This window comes from Parambassis ranga, chromosome 16 (assembly GCF_900634625.1).
Source record: "Parambassis ranga chromosome 16, fParRan2.1, whole genome shotgun sequence".
NCBI lineage: Eukaryota > Metazoa > Chordata > Actinopteri > Ambassidae > Parambassis > Parambassis ranga.
In genome coordinates, this window is record NC_041036.1 from 11,206,609 (window position 1) to 11,227,612 (window position 21,004).

Consider the following 21,004-nt stretch of genomic DNA (forward strand, 5'->3'; position numbering starts at 1 on the left):
CTACAAGGCTTTTAGAGCTAATTTAACATTTGGAATATGGAGTTTCTGTCTCAGGTTCCTTTGCATTGTAATCCTGAACTTTTAAATCATCATCACCCCAAGAAGCTGTGTACGAATGTCCAAATCATTTACACCCAGACATAAGCCTGGTCATGTCCTGTCCAGAGAGTGTGTGCTATGATGGTGCTGACAAGTAGCTGCTTCCCACTCTTTGCCTGTCTATTGTGTTCCACACAAAAAGCACCATCATTACAATAAGCTCCCTGCCTGCATGTTTAGTGCCATGCCTCACTTATAATGTAATCTGAGTATTTCCTGTAGTGAGAGAGGGCATCTGACACATGTGTAAAAAGGCAGCTCCAGAACATGTCTGGATATGTTTCTACAGACAGTGTGAAGAAATCATGTCTAAAAAAAACATAACATAGTAAAAAAATATGTAACAAATCCACCAGTCCCAGAAAAGGTAATCAGTTAACAATAGTATAATTTCTACAAAGCCTTAAGTTGATTCGTTTTTCTTATGACAGGAGGACTTCCTGGTACTCAGCACGGTTGTGACTATTTTAAACCTACACACAATTGTAAGACCATTCAAAGACTATAATGGGCTTGAATTCTCTCTTTCCTTTGCCATTCTGCCTCCTAATGGAGCTCCACATTAATTAACAATGGTAAATATCTACTAATGTTAGCACCTTGCAGGGTTGAAAGATTTATTTTAAGAAGAGCTAAATAAACACACAAATGCTTACTTTTTTCATCTATTTTTTTTAGCAAAAAAATGGGTCAATAAGTGAATCAGCACAATATAGGACTCATAAATTCTTATTAAAAAGGTCTAAAGAAGGTTCTGACACTTCAGAGGAGTAGTGAGAAGTGAAGAAAGGAGGGGGTGACACGTCTTGGAGGGCTGGATAACATCTTTAATATTTGATAACAAGGTTCTCCGAGTAGTGCAAACACATCTACCAATAAGAGGCAGAGAAATACAGCAAATACGCACACCAGACACACACCAAATCTTCAATCGAGACATCTCAAGGTGATCTTACTCCCTCACATTTCATGCCCAAAAATCCATTTGACTTTGAATCCTGATTTCACAATTGTGATAGGAGGAAGTGATGTGTGTGTAATACCCGTCACCCCTGACATTAATATAAAGGTCAACCATGATCAGAGAAAGTCAAAATCATGATTTATAACAAACTAGTGCCAACCTGCACATAAAAAGTGCTGAATTGTTGATAAAACCTCCCAACACTCATGCTGTTAAGTAATCAAAATCATTTTTCAAATCACAGGTAGGTGAGGGAATAAGACTGTGGTGATTTTTCAGAACATTAATCCATTCAGTTTTGGTGATTATCAGAGGCTGTTTTTAATTACTTTTCACAATGACATTTTCAAGACATAAACAGGCACAGTGTGTGCCGTAAACAAGGTATTTCATTACACCCGAAACCATGACATGAGCTACCTTTGAGTGTAATCTCACATCTGGATCTGTGCAGTGCAAAAGGCTACGCTGACATTTTGTATCCCTGTGCTGCAGGCAAGGAACTGGGTGCTCTAATATGTCCTGAAATCTAATAAGGCAGAAAAACCTGTGGATCTAAAAAACAGCCTCCAAAATGATCTGTATTCTCTTGGGATTCATTTCACTCTGAGACAATGATAAGAAGCGCCTACTCCCCACCTCCCCTTTAAAAAGAGTGCTTTGCTAGTTTAATGGCAGGTTAAATCTGCCTGTCTATCACTTAATATCCAAAGTGATTGTAATAGACTTGCTGTGGAGCACGATTGAACTGAAACTCCTCAGTATTTAAAGTCACACATGCTGCAGCTCATGTGCAATAGAGCTAAAAGCCACAGGGGAATACTAAGAGAACTGAGCTGAAGCAAACCAGGCAGTAACAGGTATCCAGCGGCCTCTTTGTTTTCATTGCACTGTGATGGCTAACAACCGGTAATGATGTGTTTCACTAGATTACAGAACACAGAACCCCAACATGCTGTATTCCGTTTTTCTACCTCTTCATGTGGCATGATGAATATAGAAATTACACAATACTACAAATAATGATGTTTTTTGGCAAAGAGAATTTGTCATTTTTCACAGCCTCATTAAAACCAATGTGAACTGCAACTCTACATTATTTTAATTTGAATAATTTTTAAAATGAAAAAATGGAATGGAACTATAACTACGTGCAGTTTGCCAAAAGGATATGTACCGTACTGTAGGAAAACCAGCAGCCTTACACTTCAACACTCATCCTTCTTAGTTTTGTCTGTGTAACAATGAGCAGCGACAGGTTGCAAGACAAGACCCTACTGTCATTCCACAGTGATGAGGTTTCTGACTGCTGAGGGATTAGCCATGTAAGCCCTGGTAAATGTGCGTGTGGGGGCAGTTTGTTTTGCTTCCTTTTGTACTCAGAAGCACCACAAGGTCAGCGGTGTTAAAGTCACATGTAAGACAAGGGTAACAAAGAAGAGAAAATGCTTTAATTCCTTCCATGCTGCAATAGGATACACTTTCTCTAATGGTGCCAATACCTGGTGATCAAATCCCCAATATTAGTGAATTTAATCCAATCAATTTGAATGCTGTGTTTTCTCCTTAACATGATGTAAAAGCTTTTCCATTAGCAGTTTAAGCTGTTCTATTAAAAGCTGCACTGTCGATACTAATTTAAGTGTTAGGCCCATCTCCTTCTCCTGTACTGTTTGTCCTGTCTTCAGAGCCATCTTCTTCTCCTCCTCCTCCTCCTCCTCCTCCTCCTCATAAGCCCATTATAAACCTCCTTCTCATGACTGGAGCCTCTCATTGGCAGCCACAGCACATTTCTGACTCACCTATGAGCCATCACTGTTTACTCGGATGCTTATAGGACTGTGAAACAAGGAAGTACACATCTCCACTGAGACAGAAGAAAACAGGACATGGATACCAAAAGCAGGTATATGCACATTGTACATCAAAGAGTATTTGACAACAATATAGAAGGCTAGGGTAAAACGAGTTATTACTGTATGTGTGACCTGTCTGTCCTGATGTTTTGATGCTCCAGTGTGCCTGTTTTATAACTGAGAGAGAACAGCAGAGAAGCGCTCTTTAGCGAAGCACTCAACCATTTTCAGCTCTCATTGTTAAACATTCAGCGGCCAATTTTTAATACATTTAATCATAAAAGTAATGATTCAAGCTGAAAGGAATCTGACTGTGAGGACATCAGTATTTGTTGTAAAAAATGAGCTGATGAGCTGTTTCACTGGCAGCTGTTTTATAAGGGCCAGAGCTCAAGAGCAGGTGTGAGGAGAAGTGGCACTGACTGGCAGACCACTTGGTCCTCTTTTGTATTGATTTGTAGCTGAGATGACACCCAACAATACAGCTACACATGCAGGTCCCATGTCGCTCAGTGGATATCTTTTTTAGCCCTTTTAAAAAATATTTGTATTCAGCCTGTGTTCACATTTTAAATATGCAAGTATGTAAATGTAGTCATAGAACCAACTGATAATTAGTAAAGCATTTGATGACGATGAATGGATGGATATACAGGCGGAAATCCCAAAAACCATTTGTATGTTATCACACCCATACATATGCTTAACAGGTGGTCTTCTCTACCTGCTATAATGCCTGCAGGTTGTTAATCATTTATTCTGATCAATGATGAACATATATGAACACATATGTAGACAGTTTTTTTAACGGTCTGCTTTTTGTTTTGTTTTTTGTTTTTTTGTTTTTTTTACTAATAAAATAAAAATAAAAATAACAAAAAACCATGATGCAAACCAAAGGGCTGCTCTGAGTGAATATCCTGGTTTTGTGTACAGACCCTCATCCATCCAAATGAGCATGTAAAGACTATTTATGTTGCTGCTTATTACTACAAATGAATGCTAAAGCAACTACTGAACCTAACCAGAGGAGGGCACGCAGGCACGCAGCCAAAGACGACAGACATTTAATGGGATGATGACATTTTAAATGAGGGATGCTTCTAGCCACAGATGCCATCTTTAGTGTAGATATTATCAACAAACAAAAAAACAAAAAACCTGTCTGACGACTTCACAACTTCCGTCATGAAATCAGGGCACAGGTACCCTTTCATGTAACATCAGAAAAATACAACCCCAACAGATGTCAACAAATGTCATGTGTTCTCCCTGGTGCTAACTTACCTTTTACCACTAATCTCACTGACACTGTAAACCCCCACAGTACACAGCACTGTATGTACCTACAGTTTTCAGCTTGCACTGTGCTGTTATGAGGAAAGTGTCCTTGAATGTGTGCAGTGTTTATACTGCCTGTTCATTTGCTTCTGTAAATATAACACTGTTTATTTTCAGATCATATGATATTGGTAGAAAAGTGTCACCCTGTATCGAGCCATAGGTTTGTACAAAGCCAAGAACTATTATTTACATAGTGAAGGTCATATCTTGCAGAGCTGAATAGAATGTAATTAAGACATGGGGATTGACAGTTCTTGATAAAATGCACACTACTCAACTTAATTGCTTTTTGACAGCTCTGCAGAGTTTGCAGAAAGAAGAAATTGGATTAATAGATGGATAACCCCTCACGCTCGCCCGGCTGAGCCATCTATATTACAGCACATCAGGCACCTACAGCACCTGCCAGTCACTCTTTCTACTGTACGTATAGGTAATGACAAGCACAAGCACAAATAGTTAAGACTTACAGACTTACAGACTTACAAACACAGCATGCAAGCGTCAGTGGGTGAAATCTCTACCAGGCTTTCCCATGTGAAATGTGGTGCCTGGAGCGCTAACAGTGGTTACAGTACATTCACAAGGGAATCAGTGCTAATTAAATTGCAAATGCAAGTGATTAACACCAGCTTCAACCTGGAGGCTAAAATGAGTGGTGAACAGCAGAGTCTACGTAGCAAATCTCTACACAATGTCAGTCAATGGGTCTGTATGTCTTCATCGTAAAAAGATAAATCCTCTCTGAACTCCTGCTGGTTTCATTAACACATCACACCAACTTTTAACAGTAACATCATCAAGGTTGTACCTGGTATTCATTAGGCCAGAAGGTGCTGACGGCCAGTTCGACCTGGTGCCACTGTTTGCCGTGAGACCCGGAGGTGTTCCACACTGGACTGCCGAGCGGGCCCCCATTGACTCGCACATATGCCCGTAAGGCTCCGGGGCTGTGTCCATCACGGCTGTATAGGAAGTAGCTGAACTGGACACAGTGAGTGTCGTTTTCACTCAACGACTGCAGCTGCAGCTGAGCGCGATGACCTACTGCATGCTGGGTGGAGTTCACCAACATGTAGGACCCTGAAGAGAGCAGGAAAAATGCATCAGTCATTCAAAGAATTACTAAGTCACCACATAACACATAACATAAAAGTCAATTGTTTTGAAACCAGCCTATAGTATTTTCACTCTGCACTGCCTATTTAAAGCCTGTAACAGTTTGTTTGAAATCATGGTGTGCTCTCTGTATACCAACTACCTGACATCGTTTACAAGTTGCAGCAAAGAAGCATGTAATTTAAAAAAAAAAGAGAAAAAGTCACTAAAATGCCTGCGGTGTTTAATCATTTTAAATTGGAAAATGGAGGCAGCCAAACAGACACTTGTGCTATCTGACATGCTGTGTTTCCTGAGGCAGTAATAACTTTTGCTTTCTATATATATATATTTTTACAATTTGATTACAGAGTTTAAAAAACAAGAGCCATTAAGAGCAAAACTGGGATGCAATGTACAACTGTACAAAATATTAGAAAAGTTCCATATTTACACATTATTTATAATACCGATTAAAGAGTGAAAAGGCCTTCCTGTTTTTTTTTTAAAAAAGCTGGTGGACTGATTTCTAAGTAAAACCAGTATTTAAACCCAAAGATGTAAAGGAGGGAAAAAAGGCTTGAGTCACTGAGCCTAAGGGAAACACTGCATTTATACTGTTCACACATCTGTAGCACAGTACAGTGGCATCCGCTTTAGATGATCTGTATATAACAGGTAGAATAAACCACTGAGGGATTTTTATGTTATCACACTCATGAACTGAGGCAAGAATGTCACAAAAACAATTCTGTTTTTATCCACTTTTAGCAGGGTGCATCAGTAAGGAGAAAAATGAAAGTATTATCCGACAACTTGCTGCTATGTGTGTAGGCAGCTGATAAAAGGGAAAAGAAATGGCACTCCTAAATGAAAGGACACAATTGGTTCTGGTGAAGGCACAAGTTCTAGTGAATACTGGAGACAGACAAAACAGACTGAACAGAGCTGGAAGGAAAAAAATGACAGATTGAGTGAGAGAAAGACATGATGGCAGGTTTCCCTTTGCAAGGTGATGCCAAGGTAAGAAACAAGATTCACAAAACCTCCCCAAAGCCACCTCTAATCAGGATAACATAACCTCATTGCCCTTTGCCTAGCATCTGTCCTGCCTAGAGTCTGTGCTCGCTAACGTGATTAGCACAACAATGTTTGGAGACCTTCCTGTGTACTCACATAATCAAGCCTGTTGTCTTTGTACTCCAAGGTCTTTCTGTTCTCGGTCAGAAATGAGCCCAGGAGACCAGACAGTCACAGCCTTGGCGCCAGGTGTCCTGAAGACATTTATTCTCCACTCAGATGTAATAGCATGTGAACTGTGGATCGCCAGACAGAGAAGAATTCTCTACATCCCACACAGTCTGCACCGCTAAATTGGGAAGACTTCCTCACAAATGAGCACACATTCCGCTCCTTAACATGTTCACACCTTCTGAGCAATTCACCAACATACAAACAGAGACCTCTTCAGCTTTTGTTTACTTCTTCGTTAAGAGCCACGTGAGAAATCTTGATGCCGTCAGCCGCTCTGGCACCACTGAGAAAACACTAATTACCTCTTTAAGTGCAAATAACACAAAATACCTGAAGTCACAGGCCCATGTTTTACATAATGAGACTGAGATTCACAACCTTTAACCCTGATGCCATTAAGAAAGTTAAACTAAGGAGCTCATAAGAAGTATGGCTGGTCATTATGTGGAAGCTGGACTGTGGCCTTTCTGCAAAGCACCATTGCTCTGCAGCCTCCTGTCAACACACCCTGATTTGTGCCTTGTCCTGGGCTTGGCATCGCAGCGCTCTCATTTTGCCCTGCTTAATTACATCTTTCAGAATCTGTCTCTTCTCCTGCACCCCCCGGTCCTCAGGGGACTCATGAAATTACAGCAATAGACTAAGGTGCTGCAGCCGCACTGTCCTCACTGCTGCTTATATCCCGGATGTGTGCATCTTGCTTTATATCCTGACATTATTGCCACCTTTCTGTTGACTTTGCAAGTACCAATAATGTCACATGACAACGCGTGGAACAGACACTCCACTGCCCTTTGACCTGCTTTGAGATTAAAATCGAAGATAGGTGGACTTAATGTGAGCGTACATATTTCAGGAATATGGATGACCATGAATTAAACATTGTGACAAATTAAATGGAAGCACTGGACACAGTCTGTGCAGTAATCCAGATATACTGTGAGATAGTCCACGACAGCCCACTCAATATGGACATTAAATATAATATATCTGGCAAATCTTCAGCGTCTTGACACTGTGGAGCCAGCAATGAAATGTTTGTATCTGAGAGGTGTAAACGGCCAAAGGAGCAAATAAGATCATACTAAGAAAGATGATTCCTGTAGTATTTCCACTTTCTTTCTTCTCAACCATGCTTAGAGAATACAGACATATACAGACTCGTCAGTTAGCTTACTAGTTAGCTTCTGTCTGCTAACATACGTCCATCCATCAATGATGGGCTTATTAACATTAAACTAAAGTAGGAAAACTGTCCTTACTGTCAGCTAGTTTTATGAGTTAAAACCAGTTGACCAGTGGAAATGTGTCCGTACTCCAACTTCTACTGAAGTATTTTAAACCCCTGTATGTGTACTTCCACTTGAGTAATAAATGTGTGTACTTTTGACACCACTGAGTAGTCCTTAGTAACCTAAAGGGCAGTCCATTTAGCTTTAACTTAAGAGACGGGCACTGACTAACATCAAGGCAGGGAGACGAGGAAGTTGTTCAGAGTGATTACAGTAAAGAGCCTGCCTTGCACAGAAAAAAAGTAATGACACTGAGAGGAAGTCCTTGACATTTTCAGAAGACTCCTCAACTCAAAGTTGTCAGCCTCCTTTATCATCAACTCAGTTATTATAAACCTGGAATGCAACTTTAAGGATGTCTTCAGCACTTAACCCTGCGTGAGTCTGTCTCATAGGAAGGATCTGGCAGTCTTTTTTTTCGTTCCCCTACCAAAAGTTATTAGAGCTGTTGGTTCACTCCGAAGGTTATCCCCTCCTACAACTGGACCATCATTTAAAACACAATACAGAGCACAATACACTGACAGGAATGACATCATAAGGGGATAAGCTCTTCCATTTGGTTTAAACAAATAGATAATTCTGTATTTTCTGACCAGCAATATTGTTTCTCCTGCCACACAAGTACCCAACAGTTTTCTGAAAAAAAATGGGTGTGGCCAGTAACACACACACACACACACACACACAGCACCTTTCATGAATTATACTCCAAAGCACTGTAAAATCTGATAAAGTCCCATCCATCCATTGATGTTCCTCCCAAGGGCAAAAGAACATCCATAACAAGATTAGGACTGATCCGGCACATCATAATTCATACGGAGCGCTGCTGGACTACAACCTGGTCACAGGCTGTAGGTGACACTATCTGTGGCAAGCCACAACAGACGCAGAAAGGAAAGGAGGAAGATAAACAGAGGGTAAGGTTTGGTTTGTGAAGAAAAAAACAACAACAACAGAGCAGCTTATGAGACACAGGATGGTCAGAGACAACATAAGAGCAGCACAGAAGGCTAAAGTTTATTTCACCCTGCAAATGTATCAAGCTTTTCTCTGCATGACCCACTCAGCGAAGCATTGTTGATCTGACTTCCAAGGCCAGAGTCCAAGTAATCTCAAGAAACTAAGAAATCCCCAAAAAACTAGAGGGACCAAAGGTCTGAATATAATGGGATCAATGGCTGTGTTAGGCTTTAAGGAGTGTCCTTGATGCTGCTTGCTGTGCCATTACCGTTAGTCTGAGCCCAGGCCAGCTCGGCCTTGATGCTCATCTTTACACCGCATGCCTTCATCTTGCTCTCTCTTCTAAAGAGGTCATGTGGGATTTCCAGACTCAATCTCTGAGGGTCTAAAAGTCCCCCAACTGTCTGTTTATTTGCCTTCAATATCCTTTAGTGCAAAAATATAAGCAGAAAAATAAATAAAGTGCTAAACTGGGATGGAGAGCGGAGCTGTGGCCAGTGGCCAGAGAAGCACATTAGTGTTGTCATTTCCCTGATGTTTGGTCTCACTCGGAGAAAACAGGCTCACAAATGTAAAATTGCCTCATTATGTTGTTCACAGAGCAGTAAGAGCTTTCAGTTGAAGACACTACAAACACAGACAGAAATCTCTCGTCACTAACACATTAATGTGTTTATTACTCATCAATGGGGAAAGTAAATGACAAATAAAGTTGTTCTTTCATTCTTGGTTGTTGTTTTAGTTTTTTATCTGTCTGACCTTACGGATAATTTGAGGCAGGCCTGGAGTTATGTAAACAACATCGATGGAAGCTTTTGATAAAAGGGAACCTGTTGAGAGGATGGACAAGTTCCCCTCCTAATGGAAAACTCACACAGGGACGAAGCAATAATAAGACATCACACAGACTTAATCGACTTACAGCAATGATACACAATAACAGTGTTCCAACCAGGAGACGGACGATGACCTTATTCTCAAAAAGAAAAGCAGCAGGAAGGTTCTCTCTGAACGTACCGCGGTGAAGTCAAACCCCCTCCTCATTTGTCTCAGCTGATGGGTTTTAATGTCTTCGATCTCTTAAACACCTGCATAAGATTGATGTTTTGCTCAGATATGTAAAGAAAACTACTCTCATCTTTGCTTTTCATCTTCACAGTGTAGTAACACATTGTTAAACTAAGCTGGAGCTTCAGGAGCTAAAAAAAAAATTAAGTGCCAATACCAGTTCCTCAGGCAGCCACTTGAGGGTAGCTCCAAACATAAAGCAACCCTACAGACATCAGTGTAAAATGAGGAGAAATAAACATTTAAACTGTTTAACTCAAAACAACCACTCTTCAGAAAACCTGTGGGTGATGTCACAGAGGGTGCTGAAATTTCTCTCTATATATAAGAGTCCCAAATGTCAAGACTTGTCCAATAAAAACATGTATGTAATATGTATGGTTGACACCATGGGCTTCAGGGCTTAGTTACACTGTGATTGAGAAGGTCATACCACATTAGAACAACAAGCTTGTATGCTGTCCTCAGACTGAGTCTGATCAATGAATCACACTGACCCTCTCATCAATACAGTCACCTCCGACTTAAGTGTGACATCATGGTGACTACACCCATTTCTGCCACAGAGCATCAAACACACACCAACATACCACAACAAACATGTGATATAACTGCAACGGATCACTTTGTACACACCATAATGTCAGACAAGTGAAAACACAACTATTGGCTGCATAGGAACCTTTCTCCATTGTAGATGGATCAATAGAGAAGCCTACTATTCAGCAGGCCATGAAGGACTGACAGGTTTTCCTTTCACTGACACACCACCTAAAGTGGAGAATGTGATCTCATTTTCAACCCCCCCCCACCCATTCACAGCTCCACCTCTGTCATACTCATTCTCTCCAATTCATATCATTTTTCATTATCGCCGCTATAATCCATCAAGTAGCTTTTCACTCTCCCACATAATATTCAAAGCAGTGCACAGTATTGACATTTTCTCCTCTTTAAAACAATCCGCCCCTCTGGCAGTACTGTTTTTTCATTGACCAAAGATCAACTTCAAATCATAATATCTTCAGTCACTAGTCTCTAAATGTTAATAATTGAACAGCATTCACTTCATCGGCTTATCATTTATCATCTCTGCACATAACCTATGCTATTTGGAGGACTTTAAAAAGGTTATTGGCTGTCTGTAGCCCATGTCCTCATTTTATGACTTCACCGGTCTCCGTAGTCCTAATTTAAAATGCAAAAACAGACCAAAAGGTGACAGAAAGAAAAGTATTGAATTAGGCTGTACAGTGCCACAGGGCACTCTTAACCTTTTTCGCAGAGCTTTTCCTTTGTCTACACTCTTAACAACTCATCTTCTTTCTCTGCTCTCAACCCTATCTCATCCCTTCATTCTAAGCAAGAGCTGTGACTGCTTTTCCTGCAGGTCTTTATCGCCTGAAGTAGAGGGGCCAGCAGACCATTACCTATGCCTCTGGGGACAGTCTGGTGCACACAGGGCAGAAATGAAGAGAGTATAGAGTAAGGGGCCAACTGAGGACTGATGTTAGAGCAGAAAATAAATGAAATACAAGAGCTATTGTCAAAGTATCTGGTGCCTTCCAGCGTTTGAGAAAGATAAGGCCACGTCAGCAAGAGTTGCTGTCTTCCTTCCTTCCTTCCAAGGAGAGAGCCGGCCTGCGCTGACCTTTTTCGAATTGCCCCCCAGGCAGTTCAGGATCAACTGGCAGATTTGCCCAAGAGAAATGCAGCTGAGTGGACACATAGGGAGAAAGGAAGACATATACCTTTTAATGTCTGTTTGTGTTATTGCATTAGTACTTGAAAACGATGTCTGAATGCACAGAGGAAGATGATAGAAGAGGTTTACACACTGATGATACCCAATTAACACCTGATACAACATCCGTAAAACAAGACATATAGTACAATGTGTCCCTCGCTTATTCAACACACACAGACACTCTCTTTAGTGAGCAGTAACTTGAGATTTTTGGCTGCCATGTGCGTCACTGACAAGTATAGCATTGCACTATAATAAGCATGGGTGGAGATGAGCATCATTTGATTAGGCATGCAATTCATACATTGAATCTGTTCAACACGTCATTATGGGCGTCCACAGAATCAGCTGTCCCAGTAATTAAGCTGAACTTTGTCAAAGTAACAGTATTTTTATATTATAGAAGCAAAAGTACTCAAACTCCTACAAAGAAACTAACAAGGGGCACTTGAAGGGAACATAGAGACATGTACCACATATAAGTGGGTTCACTGATTATTTCCTCCTCAGTGTTTGAAAGGGTGCTAATCAGTAAAAATCACTCATTGCTGCTTCGTGGCTGGCCATTCATGGTGTCGGCTAATCCCAACTAACGACAAAACATTCTTGAAATAATAGTGAAACTACTTATTCCATGCCAAATCAACAGAGAAATCACGCCAGATTAAAAAAAAAAGAAAGAATCCTGTGCAGGCATGGGCGATTGTCGTACCAGCTGTCCGTTCCACTGGCAGCCAGGCGGACAGAGTCCTGAGCTAACCAACAGAAAATCCATCACACTCTTTCCCAAATCTTGACCCATATGACTGAAATTAGTAACTCATTAAAAAAGATTAGTTCAGCTTTAACTGCCAGAATTGCAAATTAATGGAATAATTGCAACATTTCTACTGTGGACTGTTAAAATTCATGAGATCCCCATAAAAATGGAGCATTTACACACCGATAAAGTAACTTTTCAACTTTTCTGTGTGAGTGAGGAGTTATTTATAGGGCAGCTGCTGCAGCACAGGTACTCCACTACACAGCAACATTATGCAGCAAACAATGAGCCACATACACACGTAATGTTTAGTGAAATTGATATCCAAATAAAATATGGACAATCTAAAACATTTCATTATTTTAAAATATAAAAAGGATCCAGTAGCTTTTGCTACTTAATGACAGTGTATGTGCAGGATCAGATCACACCTAAAGGTTGGTCAGGGGTGTAATCATGCAGGTGTCCATGCTGTATCGCAGACAGGCAAACCAGATTATCAAGTGGCCCTGATTAATTTTGTGTCTTTTCAGTCAGTGGGAAAAAAGAAACATCTCATCAATGAGCCATGCATCACCATTAGCAGAGGGGTCCAACGATATATTGTGCGGTCAGCAAGAAAGAACAGTTAGCAGATTGAGATTGGTGTCATAACTAAAGGGTGTGTAAAGATAACAAAAACACTAGCTGTGTGATGAACAACAGTTGATGGTTACCATCTCCCCCTGGAACAAACTCAGCATTCAGTTTTTTTCACTACATAATTATCTATTAAACCAAAATTAGAGTGCATCCAGGATTTTTTTTTAACACAAAAGACTTAACTACCTCCTTTCTCACTGCCAGCAAATTATTTTTGTGTCTACCCCAGGTGGAATTTACAGTACTGCCAATCAGAGCTGAACTATTGTACTGCTGCAGTAATTTTACCTGAGAATGAATGCTGATTGTACTCTCTCTAAGAAAGACAAAAGACACATGTTTGCAGGTCATTGGATTGTGGTGCACATCAGTATTAATAGGCTGCCACATAACTGTTGAGCCTGTTGAAACACAGCAAAACTCTGCAATGCAAATCATTCATCAAGCGGCCTGATTGCAGAAAAGAGGAAGAGGAAGGCTGCCAAACTATGCAGTGGAATTTATTATTTTATTAGAAAAAATTAAATTGAAGACACAGCATGGATCCAATATCACACAACCTTATAACAATTATTATAAGGGTCATTACAGAGCCTTTATTAGAAGAAGGGCCCTAATGTGTTTTTAGGGTAAATAACGTATTTTGTCTATTATGTAGTGTTATATTGGTAGTAAGTAAATAGATAGGTCACCCTAAAATAATGTTATATTCATTTTTTTCTGCAGTGTTGTTTTCCAAATCTTGTTTTAATATAAGCATCAGCAATGTCCCTTCGGTATCTTCAGCAGCTATAAAGGCTAAAATGTTTCCTTAATTACTATTTACATAAAATCTAATTTTGCGCATGTAAATTAACTGAGCATATGTTCCAATGCAACTCAGGTGCATCTCTACAGTGTGAGACAATGCACATATGGCTCTGGCAGGATGTCCTAAATTTAACGCCTACAGGGCATTCACACATTCCTCTATAAATCCTGCACATTTAGTTTCACTGCAGCAACCAGGTCTTAAAGGCTCCGTTCCCCTGAGCAACACAGAGACAAGAAAACTCATCGTCCCCAATCATGACGGTGCAACTATATGCTAAACTGGATGTCCTGAATGAGGTTTAATGCTCTGTGTACAGATCCATCTGACCTTCTCTGCTGGAATGTTTAAACCATTATCTTGGCCTCAGCCTTGACCTACCTACTCTTTGTCCTGCCTCTCAACACCCCAGGAGGAAGATAAAATAGAATGAATTAATGGGACTCCATTAATTCATTTCCTGTATGCCCCCTTCTCACCGAAAGCTAAATTTAACAGCGCTGCAACGGAAAGACAACCTGTTCACAGTATTTTTTCCCTGATATAATCTGGCATAATTTCGAGCACTCCGAGCACTAAAAGGATTAAATAGGTAAGGAGAGAACTGAATAAGTGAATAAATAAATGAAGGAGTATTAGATTTTTTTCACTATGGAGCAATAGCTAATGAGACCTGAGATAGAAACTTTCCCCAGCAGACACAGCAGCTTTGTGTCTGTGATATTCAGAGGAGGAAAAGACAATCCAGCGAAGAGCACTCGTTTTTTTTTTCATTAGATTTTCATTAGCTCCTTGTTATCAATGATTGATCCCATTAACACGTCAGCATGGCGACATGCTCCTCTGAGGCTTTCCGGGGACAAAGGGTGCAGCCGCATAATAATGCACGCCACGGTGTGGTCATCAGTCTCGACGCAAAGCTAATGAGCTATAGTCACAAGGGGAAGTGAGTGACAGCTGGGGGAAGCCTCATATGCCTCCTTCATTTTTGTCTATAAGAAAAAAAAACACTTGTCACACTACATGTACTTGAAAGATATTTGTTTGGTTGCTTCTAATGCCGCACTCAAAGTCAACATTGTAGTGATTTAATTGAATAGCTCCAGGCACACTGTATCCCAAGATATTAGAGTCAACTGTGATAAATCAGCATAACAAGCCATTCAAGCAAAACAACCTCATATACAATCTGCTCATTTTCTCTCTCCACACACACACACACACACGCCAGCACAGTTTGCTCACACGCATACACCTTATCTAGAAACGCGTGTCAGTGATGTCAACAGATGCAGCTTAAACGGCCTTCAGCATGCTTTTTAGTAATTACTCAGCTTGTTTAAAAGAGCCTTCACCAGCGCCATCAGCAAAGTTGTCCACCCACACTATCCCTCCCAAAACACTTAAGTCCCAATAAACTGCCAGCTTTTTTTTTCCTCCTGGTGGATTTTACACATTTACAGGGCACCAACAATGACAAAGCTTCTCTCCAGCTCTGCAGATTTGTATTGTAGCACCACATTGTGCGGCATTTATTTAGTTGTTCTGGTGAACAATAGCATCGCTGTTGTGGCAGCGCAGGGCTTGTGTAGAAGGAGAGATTGTGTCCACTGCATCACAGGAGGACTTTAGAGGCTGATGGATGGACAGGTGCCAGCCTCAGCCCAAGATGAGGCCACAGTCTAGTGCCAGAGAGATAAATCTGAGGCAGACACTGATAGGCCGCCGAGTCATCATAATGACAGGCAGGCTGGAGCCAAAGGCAGGAGGCTGCAGTTCCGGCCATCCCAGAGGTGTAATGTGCTTGTGATTAACTGTCAATCCCCCCCTGTTTGGTGGGCAGACGTTCTATCTCTGTAAGAAGCACTCATCATTGTGACAGCTACTGTAGCTCTGACCTTGGCCTCAACCATGAAGCTGCGCATATTTTATTGGGAAATTTTTCTTTTTTCAGTATGTAAACAATTAATAAAAGGCTTTTATGTGTAATGGTGAAATTACAGCTGTGGCTGCTTCAGTTTCAATGTTCATCTTTCTGCAGACTGAATTATTATATAGGATGTTTTCTATTTTCAACTGTGCAATTTCAACACGTGCATAAATAATGCATCATGGCTTTCTATGACTATTAAATGGAACTGAGTAACAGTTAATATGATCAGATAAATTTAAATTGTTTACTACCACAGCACCGCCTGTCAAAAAGATGTACTGATCAAATATTTATTCAAATGCACCCCCTCCAGCCACAGGTTACACATTCCTCTCTCTTTCTGTTTTTATTCTGTTTAACTGCAGAAAAAGTCCCAGAAAAGTGTGAGCTGTAGCCTAAGTAAGGATACTATACCTGACAACACACACACCAGTTTTTTATTTTTTAAACCTGTTTTTTCCACTGCTTGCTGCGAGCTCCACAACAGAAATACCCACAAACATCACTCCCATCCAGGTTCCCAGTCCAAAACTGGAAGTGTGATTTCTGATTTCCAAGGACACACAATATCATGTTAAAGTTATTTATTTGTTTAAAAATACATTTTTTTGTCGACTAGGAAAAAAAACTTTTCAAACTCCAACTGACTTTTTGCCAAGGATTGGAGGAGTGGAAGCAGAAACATCAGATTATCAACTCCAAGCCAGTGCAATGCTTGATACTGTCACACCAGGACTTGTTATGCCTATGCAGGATGTTACTAATTATTAATCCAGATGGGGAAATGAGTCAAATGCATGTAACACAAAGCAGCAGTCAGCATGAATCCTCACACCTGCCAGACATCTTCTGCTGTGGGATGAAACGTGTAAATACTTAGTACAAATGGCACATAGAAAATGTTCAGATTAGAATTCTTGCTGTTAAAAGGCAGCACTGATACCGCCAGTGTGTAGCCAGTTACCACCAGCTACGGAAATATGTCTCTGCATATGCAGAAAATGTAGAATTTAATACTGCTATTCTCAAGATGTTTGATGCAAATTAATGAGCAAAATGACTGCACAGTGACTGTAGTCACTTGATGTGGACTGCCTGTTGTTTGACAACAAACACCTGCTGTGTGTTGAGATGGTCGTGTGGCACATTTTAGAGGCGATGACTAATTACATAACCACGTTTAAAAAACAATAGATGAAGACTTTGCTCCCACAGATAAAAAGACAGCATATAACCCATGCATGATTTTTATGTCAGCTGTTTTTTGTAATGATGACACACTTATCTGTGAACATAAAAAGCATCTGTTACTGTTAATGTTACCATTACTTCTCTGTATACAATAGAAAGGCTGCGACACCTTTTAAAACTATGAAAGTGGTTTCTGTTTTTCAAAGCTTGGCAGAAAGTGTGCTTCTCTTCCTGTGTTTTTTTGTTCAACCTCCCATCGATTACTACCTCCGCTGGCTAAAAGAAGAGTGATTTTTTTTTTGATCCCCTTTGTGGAGCCTGTCTGTGGCGTGACATCCTTGTCCAGACAACGACACAAACAAAACATTCAGAAAAAAGAAATGCAGCAAACGCAGCACAGCCACGCATTTCCTGAGTCTTTGTTTTCAGCACACTACTTTGGGTAAGCAACTATGTGCACAAAGAAGAGTGATTAAAACAGACACAAGAAAAACAAACCTGGACTACATATTCTCCTCTACTTTCTTTTCTCTTCACTTCATGTAATATTGTTTCCATCTAGTTTCTTTGTATTCCTCCCCTAAACTCTGTTTACTCTCCAGCATGTGGTGATAGGTCAGACCACCCACTCTGAATACTGTCTTCTCTTAAAATGGTCCAAACAAGACGTCACCTGTATTTACTGGTTTACTTCCTATCATCCCATCAGCATAGATGATAACACACCTCCTGGCCTACCAGTAGCTACAAGAGCTGGCTCTCGGGCTGACAGTTGATGCACTGCAGCTTAGTTAATCTACACTTTAATAATACAGTGTGTGGCATTTCTAAATATTTGCATATTATGCACACAAAGTTCATTAAATCTATCCATATATCAATAAAACCAAGCACACCAAACTTTTCTAGTTTTAAAATCTCGATAGACAACTCAGACTCTTTCACCTTGTTGCCTGCCAGAGCTTTTATCTGCACCTCTTGCTTAAAAAGGATCAGAAACTGTCAACTGCCAAATTCTGAAGAGCAGCAGCACGGCCATTAGGCAACCGCGGAGACTGCTGTGCTCGCTTTCAGAGGCTCTGCGTTAGAGCAGCTCTGAAAAGCTCTGCCAAGCCGCAGCCTAAGGGAGCTCCTATGAGCTCAGGGCCCTATTTCTGCTTCTACATCCAGACTGCACTCATCAACCGGTCTGTCTGCAATCAACAATACAGCCAGATGGACAGAGACTGAAGGAACCACCAGCAGGTTCTGCCATACATGCAGCCAAGAAGTGGGGTCATCAGAAGCGACTTTGTTAAGCCATGAGGACCTTAGTTTCACAGGTTTAAACAGGTGCGTGGGCATAGCTCTGGCAATCAAAAGAGAGATTTTAACCTCAATTTATCCAACTGATGTTTACTGCAAAACCCTGAGCTATTTTTGATACATGCTTCTTTACTTTCACTGCATGATTCCTTTTGAGTCAAAGGAAAATTCAACTTTAATTTGCAGTAAGTTTAATTTGGCTGTACAGCTCTGCTCAAGCTGCAAGCAGCAGCAAACACCTTCAGGGTAGGCACCACAGGAGGCATCATTGACACAACACATCCTCACCTATGTACAGCATACAGTCGTACACGTGTGCAACAAAGTTCTCTTTCATTTTGATGAAAGATTGATTATCCAAACCCATCTGATTTCAGTGCTTTGGACAGATGTGGCACTGAATACACAGAAAGGAGAAGCTGTGGTGGAGGTAGGAGGAGGAGAAGCAGGGGCAGGCAGTCTAAATCAGTTTATCTAGGATATTTTTCCTAGGAGATGCTTAGAAAAGAATCAGCTGAACCATCAGCTGATATGGGCTTCCACGTGAATTCATTCAGATAGAGGCTTAGTCTTATTAACTGAAAAAAACTGCCAAGGGGTAAGACTCTCCCATGAAGACTCAGTCCATATTTTATAAGCCAGTCTGTGAAAAAACGCCTTCTACTACCCCCACCATACCATCTCAATAATGCTATGTGTATAAAAAAATATGAATACACTCAAGATTCAGCTGTATTATGCACAAATATATGAAGGCAATTTTTCAAAATGTCATGCAGACATCATTTTTATTAGTCTTAACACCGCTTCCACAATCACTTTGTGGTTATATAATACATGTGAGGGATGAAATGATATATTAGAACAGCTCAGATTAAGGGTTTATTCAAAATGTATAATTAATTCACGCTCATCTCCCTCTGTGGGTCTAACATCAACCAAAGGATAATTCATATTTAAGCGAAAGCTAAAGGACTCCTCGTTTGCCCGATGACAAACACGTAAACCTGAGACCATGGCTGCTTAAGTCATGCAGAGACGTGTAAATATGTTCATTGGAGAAGGAAGAGATTTTACCACGCACGTCTGAGATTTGCTTGTCATCTTTTGTGTGTCATAATCAGAGCAGATTTATACTTCCTCAAGGGTTTTGTACCATATGTTCAGGTATCACTTCCACTTCGTGCATAATGAGCTTTGACTTTAAGATAATTATCTACCAGTTAAATAACTCTGTATCTTAAGGATTCTGAATGACTCCAGTGATCCCTGGTCTGTGACTCAAAAAATCCCAAAGTAGATGGCTCGCTAATAGTCAAAATAAAGCACCTCAGCCATCTGCTTGCTGGTGTGCTTTGCGTTTGAAGACCCGGAGGTCCTGTGAGACCAAATGCCAAGCATGCCCAGAGAGAACAGACTGTGCATTTCTGTGTGGCATTATGACCTCCCAGGGCATTAGGTCCTTGTGAGATGAAGCTGAGCAGAGCCGCAGGGAAGAAGTAGAAAAAAAAAGCCAAAAGCCAGCAGCATTTGCAGACAAGCCTTTGAACTGTGGCTGGGGTTAAACCTTTACCCTTAAGACGTCACAGGGAGGATTTATAGCTGCACTTTTCTTCGGTAAACAAGCAGGCCTGGCCCATGTGTCCATCCACATGTATGCAATAATAATACCTCCTGCAGGGTATTATTATAGATATTCTATATGTTCACACACACACAATTATACTGTACCAACACGTGCATTTATTTATGTGTAGGAGCTGGTTTAAGCCTTTCCTTATTCGCCTGGCCTTTGAACTGTTCTTCTTCTGCTCTTCTCTGTAGCGTAAAGAGGTTCGACCCACTAAAGCCTGTGGAAACCGGATTAGTCTGGCCCCGCTTCTTAATTAATTGCTGGGATGTTTGGCCAATAAATCTTGGTTATCTGGCCCTCTAATCGTAGCAGGAGATAGCACAGCTCTGACCCAGCCGCCGGAATTTTTAACAGTCTGTGCCTTCTGTAATCAAGCTCCTAGAAATGTAGAGGGAATATCTGCTTTATTTTGCTGCTCTCCTAATTTAATTAAAAACAGATAGGCCAGTGCATTGTGGAAATTGTTGTGCATCATTAGATTAGTCTCTAATTGGCTGGCTGTATTCTGAAGGAAGTTATGCTTGGTGTGTTTTCTGGGAACTCTTCACACAGGTTAATGGAGGACAGGTTTATAAAGGGAGACGGCATCACTCTCAAAGGTGAACGATTGAGTGCGCCTGCAGTTCAGCTGTGTATAGTTCCAGTGCACACACCGCAGGGTGCTCTAGGTGGAGTGTATTCAGTCTGACATACTAAAAATGCCCTCACACCCAGAGACATACATGCCTACAGCAACGAGGAGAGGTTCAGGACTGCAGTAACTGGTGTTCTGCTTCTGCCGCCCTGCCGCACATATAGTCTCTCCAGAGAACTGCAGCCAAGATCTTTGTCTAGAGCTCAGCAAGTCTGTTGTAACATGCCTGTATGTAGGGGATTTTATAATGCACCAAGCACAGCTTGGGAACAGAGCAGCAATGTCATCCCATTCTCAATATCATGCAACAGCTGGGTGTGAAATAAAACTCAAAGCTCCAGACTGGGATGGAATATTTTGTAGAGCAGAGTGGGGAAATGAGTGACAGATAAGCTGTGGAGGAG

The 21,004-nt window shown here is 40.9% G+C and overlaps 1 protein-coding gene across 4 annotated transcripts in view; it reads right to left on the bottom strand.

Annotated features, from left to right (window-relative positions):
- Positions 1–21,004, bottom strand: part of ptprub (protein tyrosine phosphatase receptor type Ub) — a 133,817-nt gene that overhangs the window by 60,667 nt on the left and 52,146 nt on the right. For 3 of the 4 annotated variants that reach the window (XM_028424917.1, XM_028424919.1, XM_028424918.1), the window contains exon 3: positions 5,075–5,346. In XM_028424917.1, coding sequence (XP_028280718.1) covers positions 5,075–5,346 — 272 coding nt within the window. Of the gene's footprint in view, positions 1–5,074; positions 5,347–11,476; positions 11,499–21,004 lie in introns of those variants that run through there. The other variant, XM_028424920.1, reaches the window with a different exon arrangement.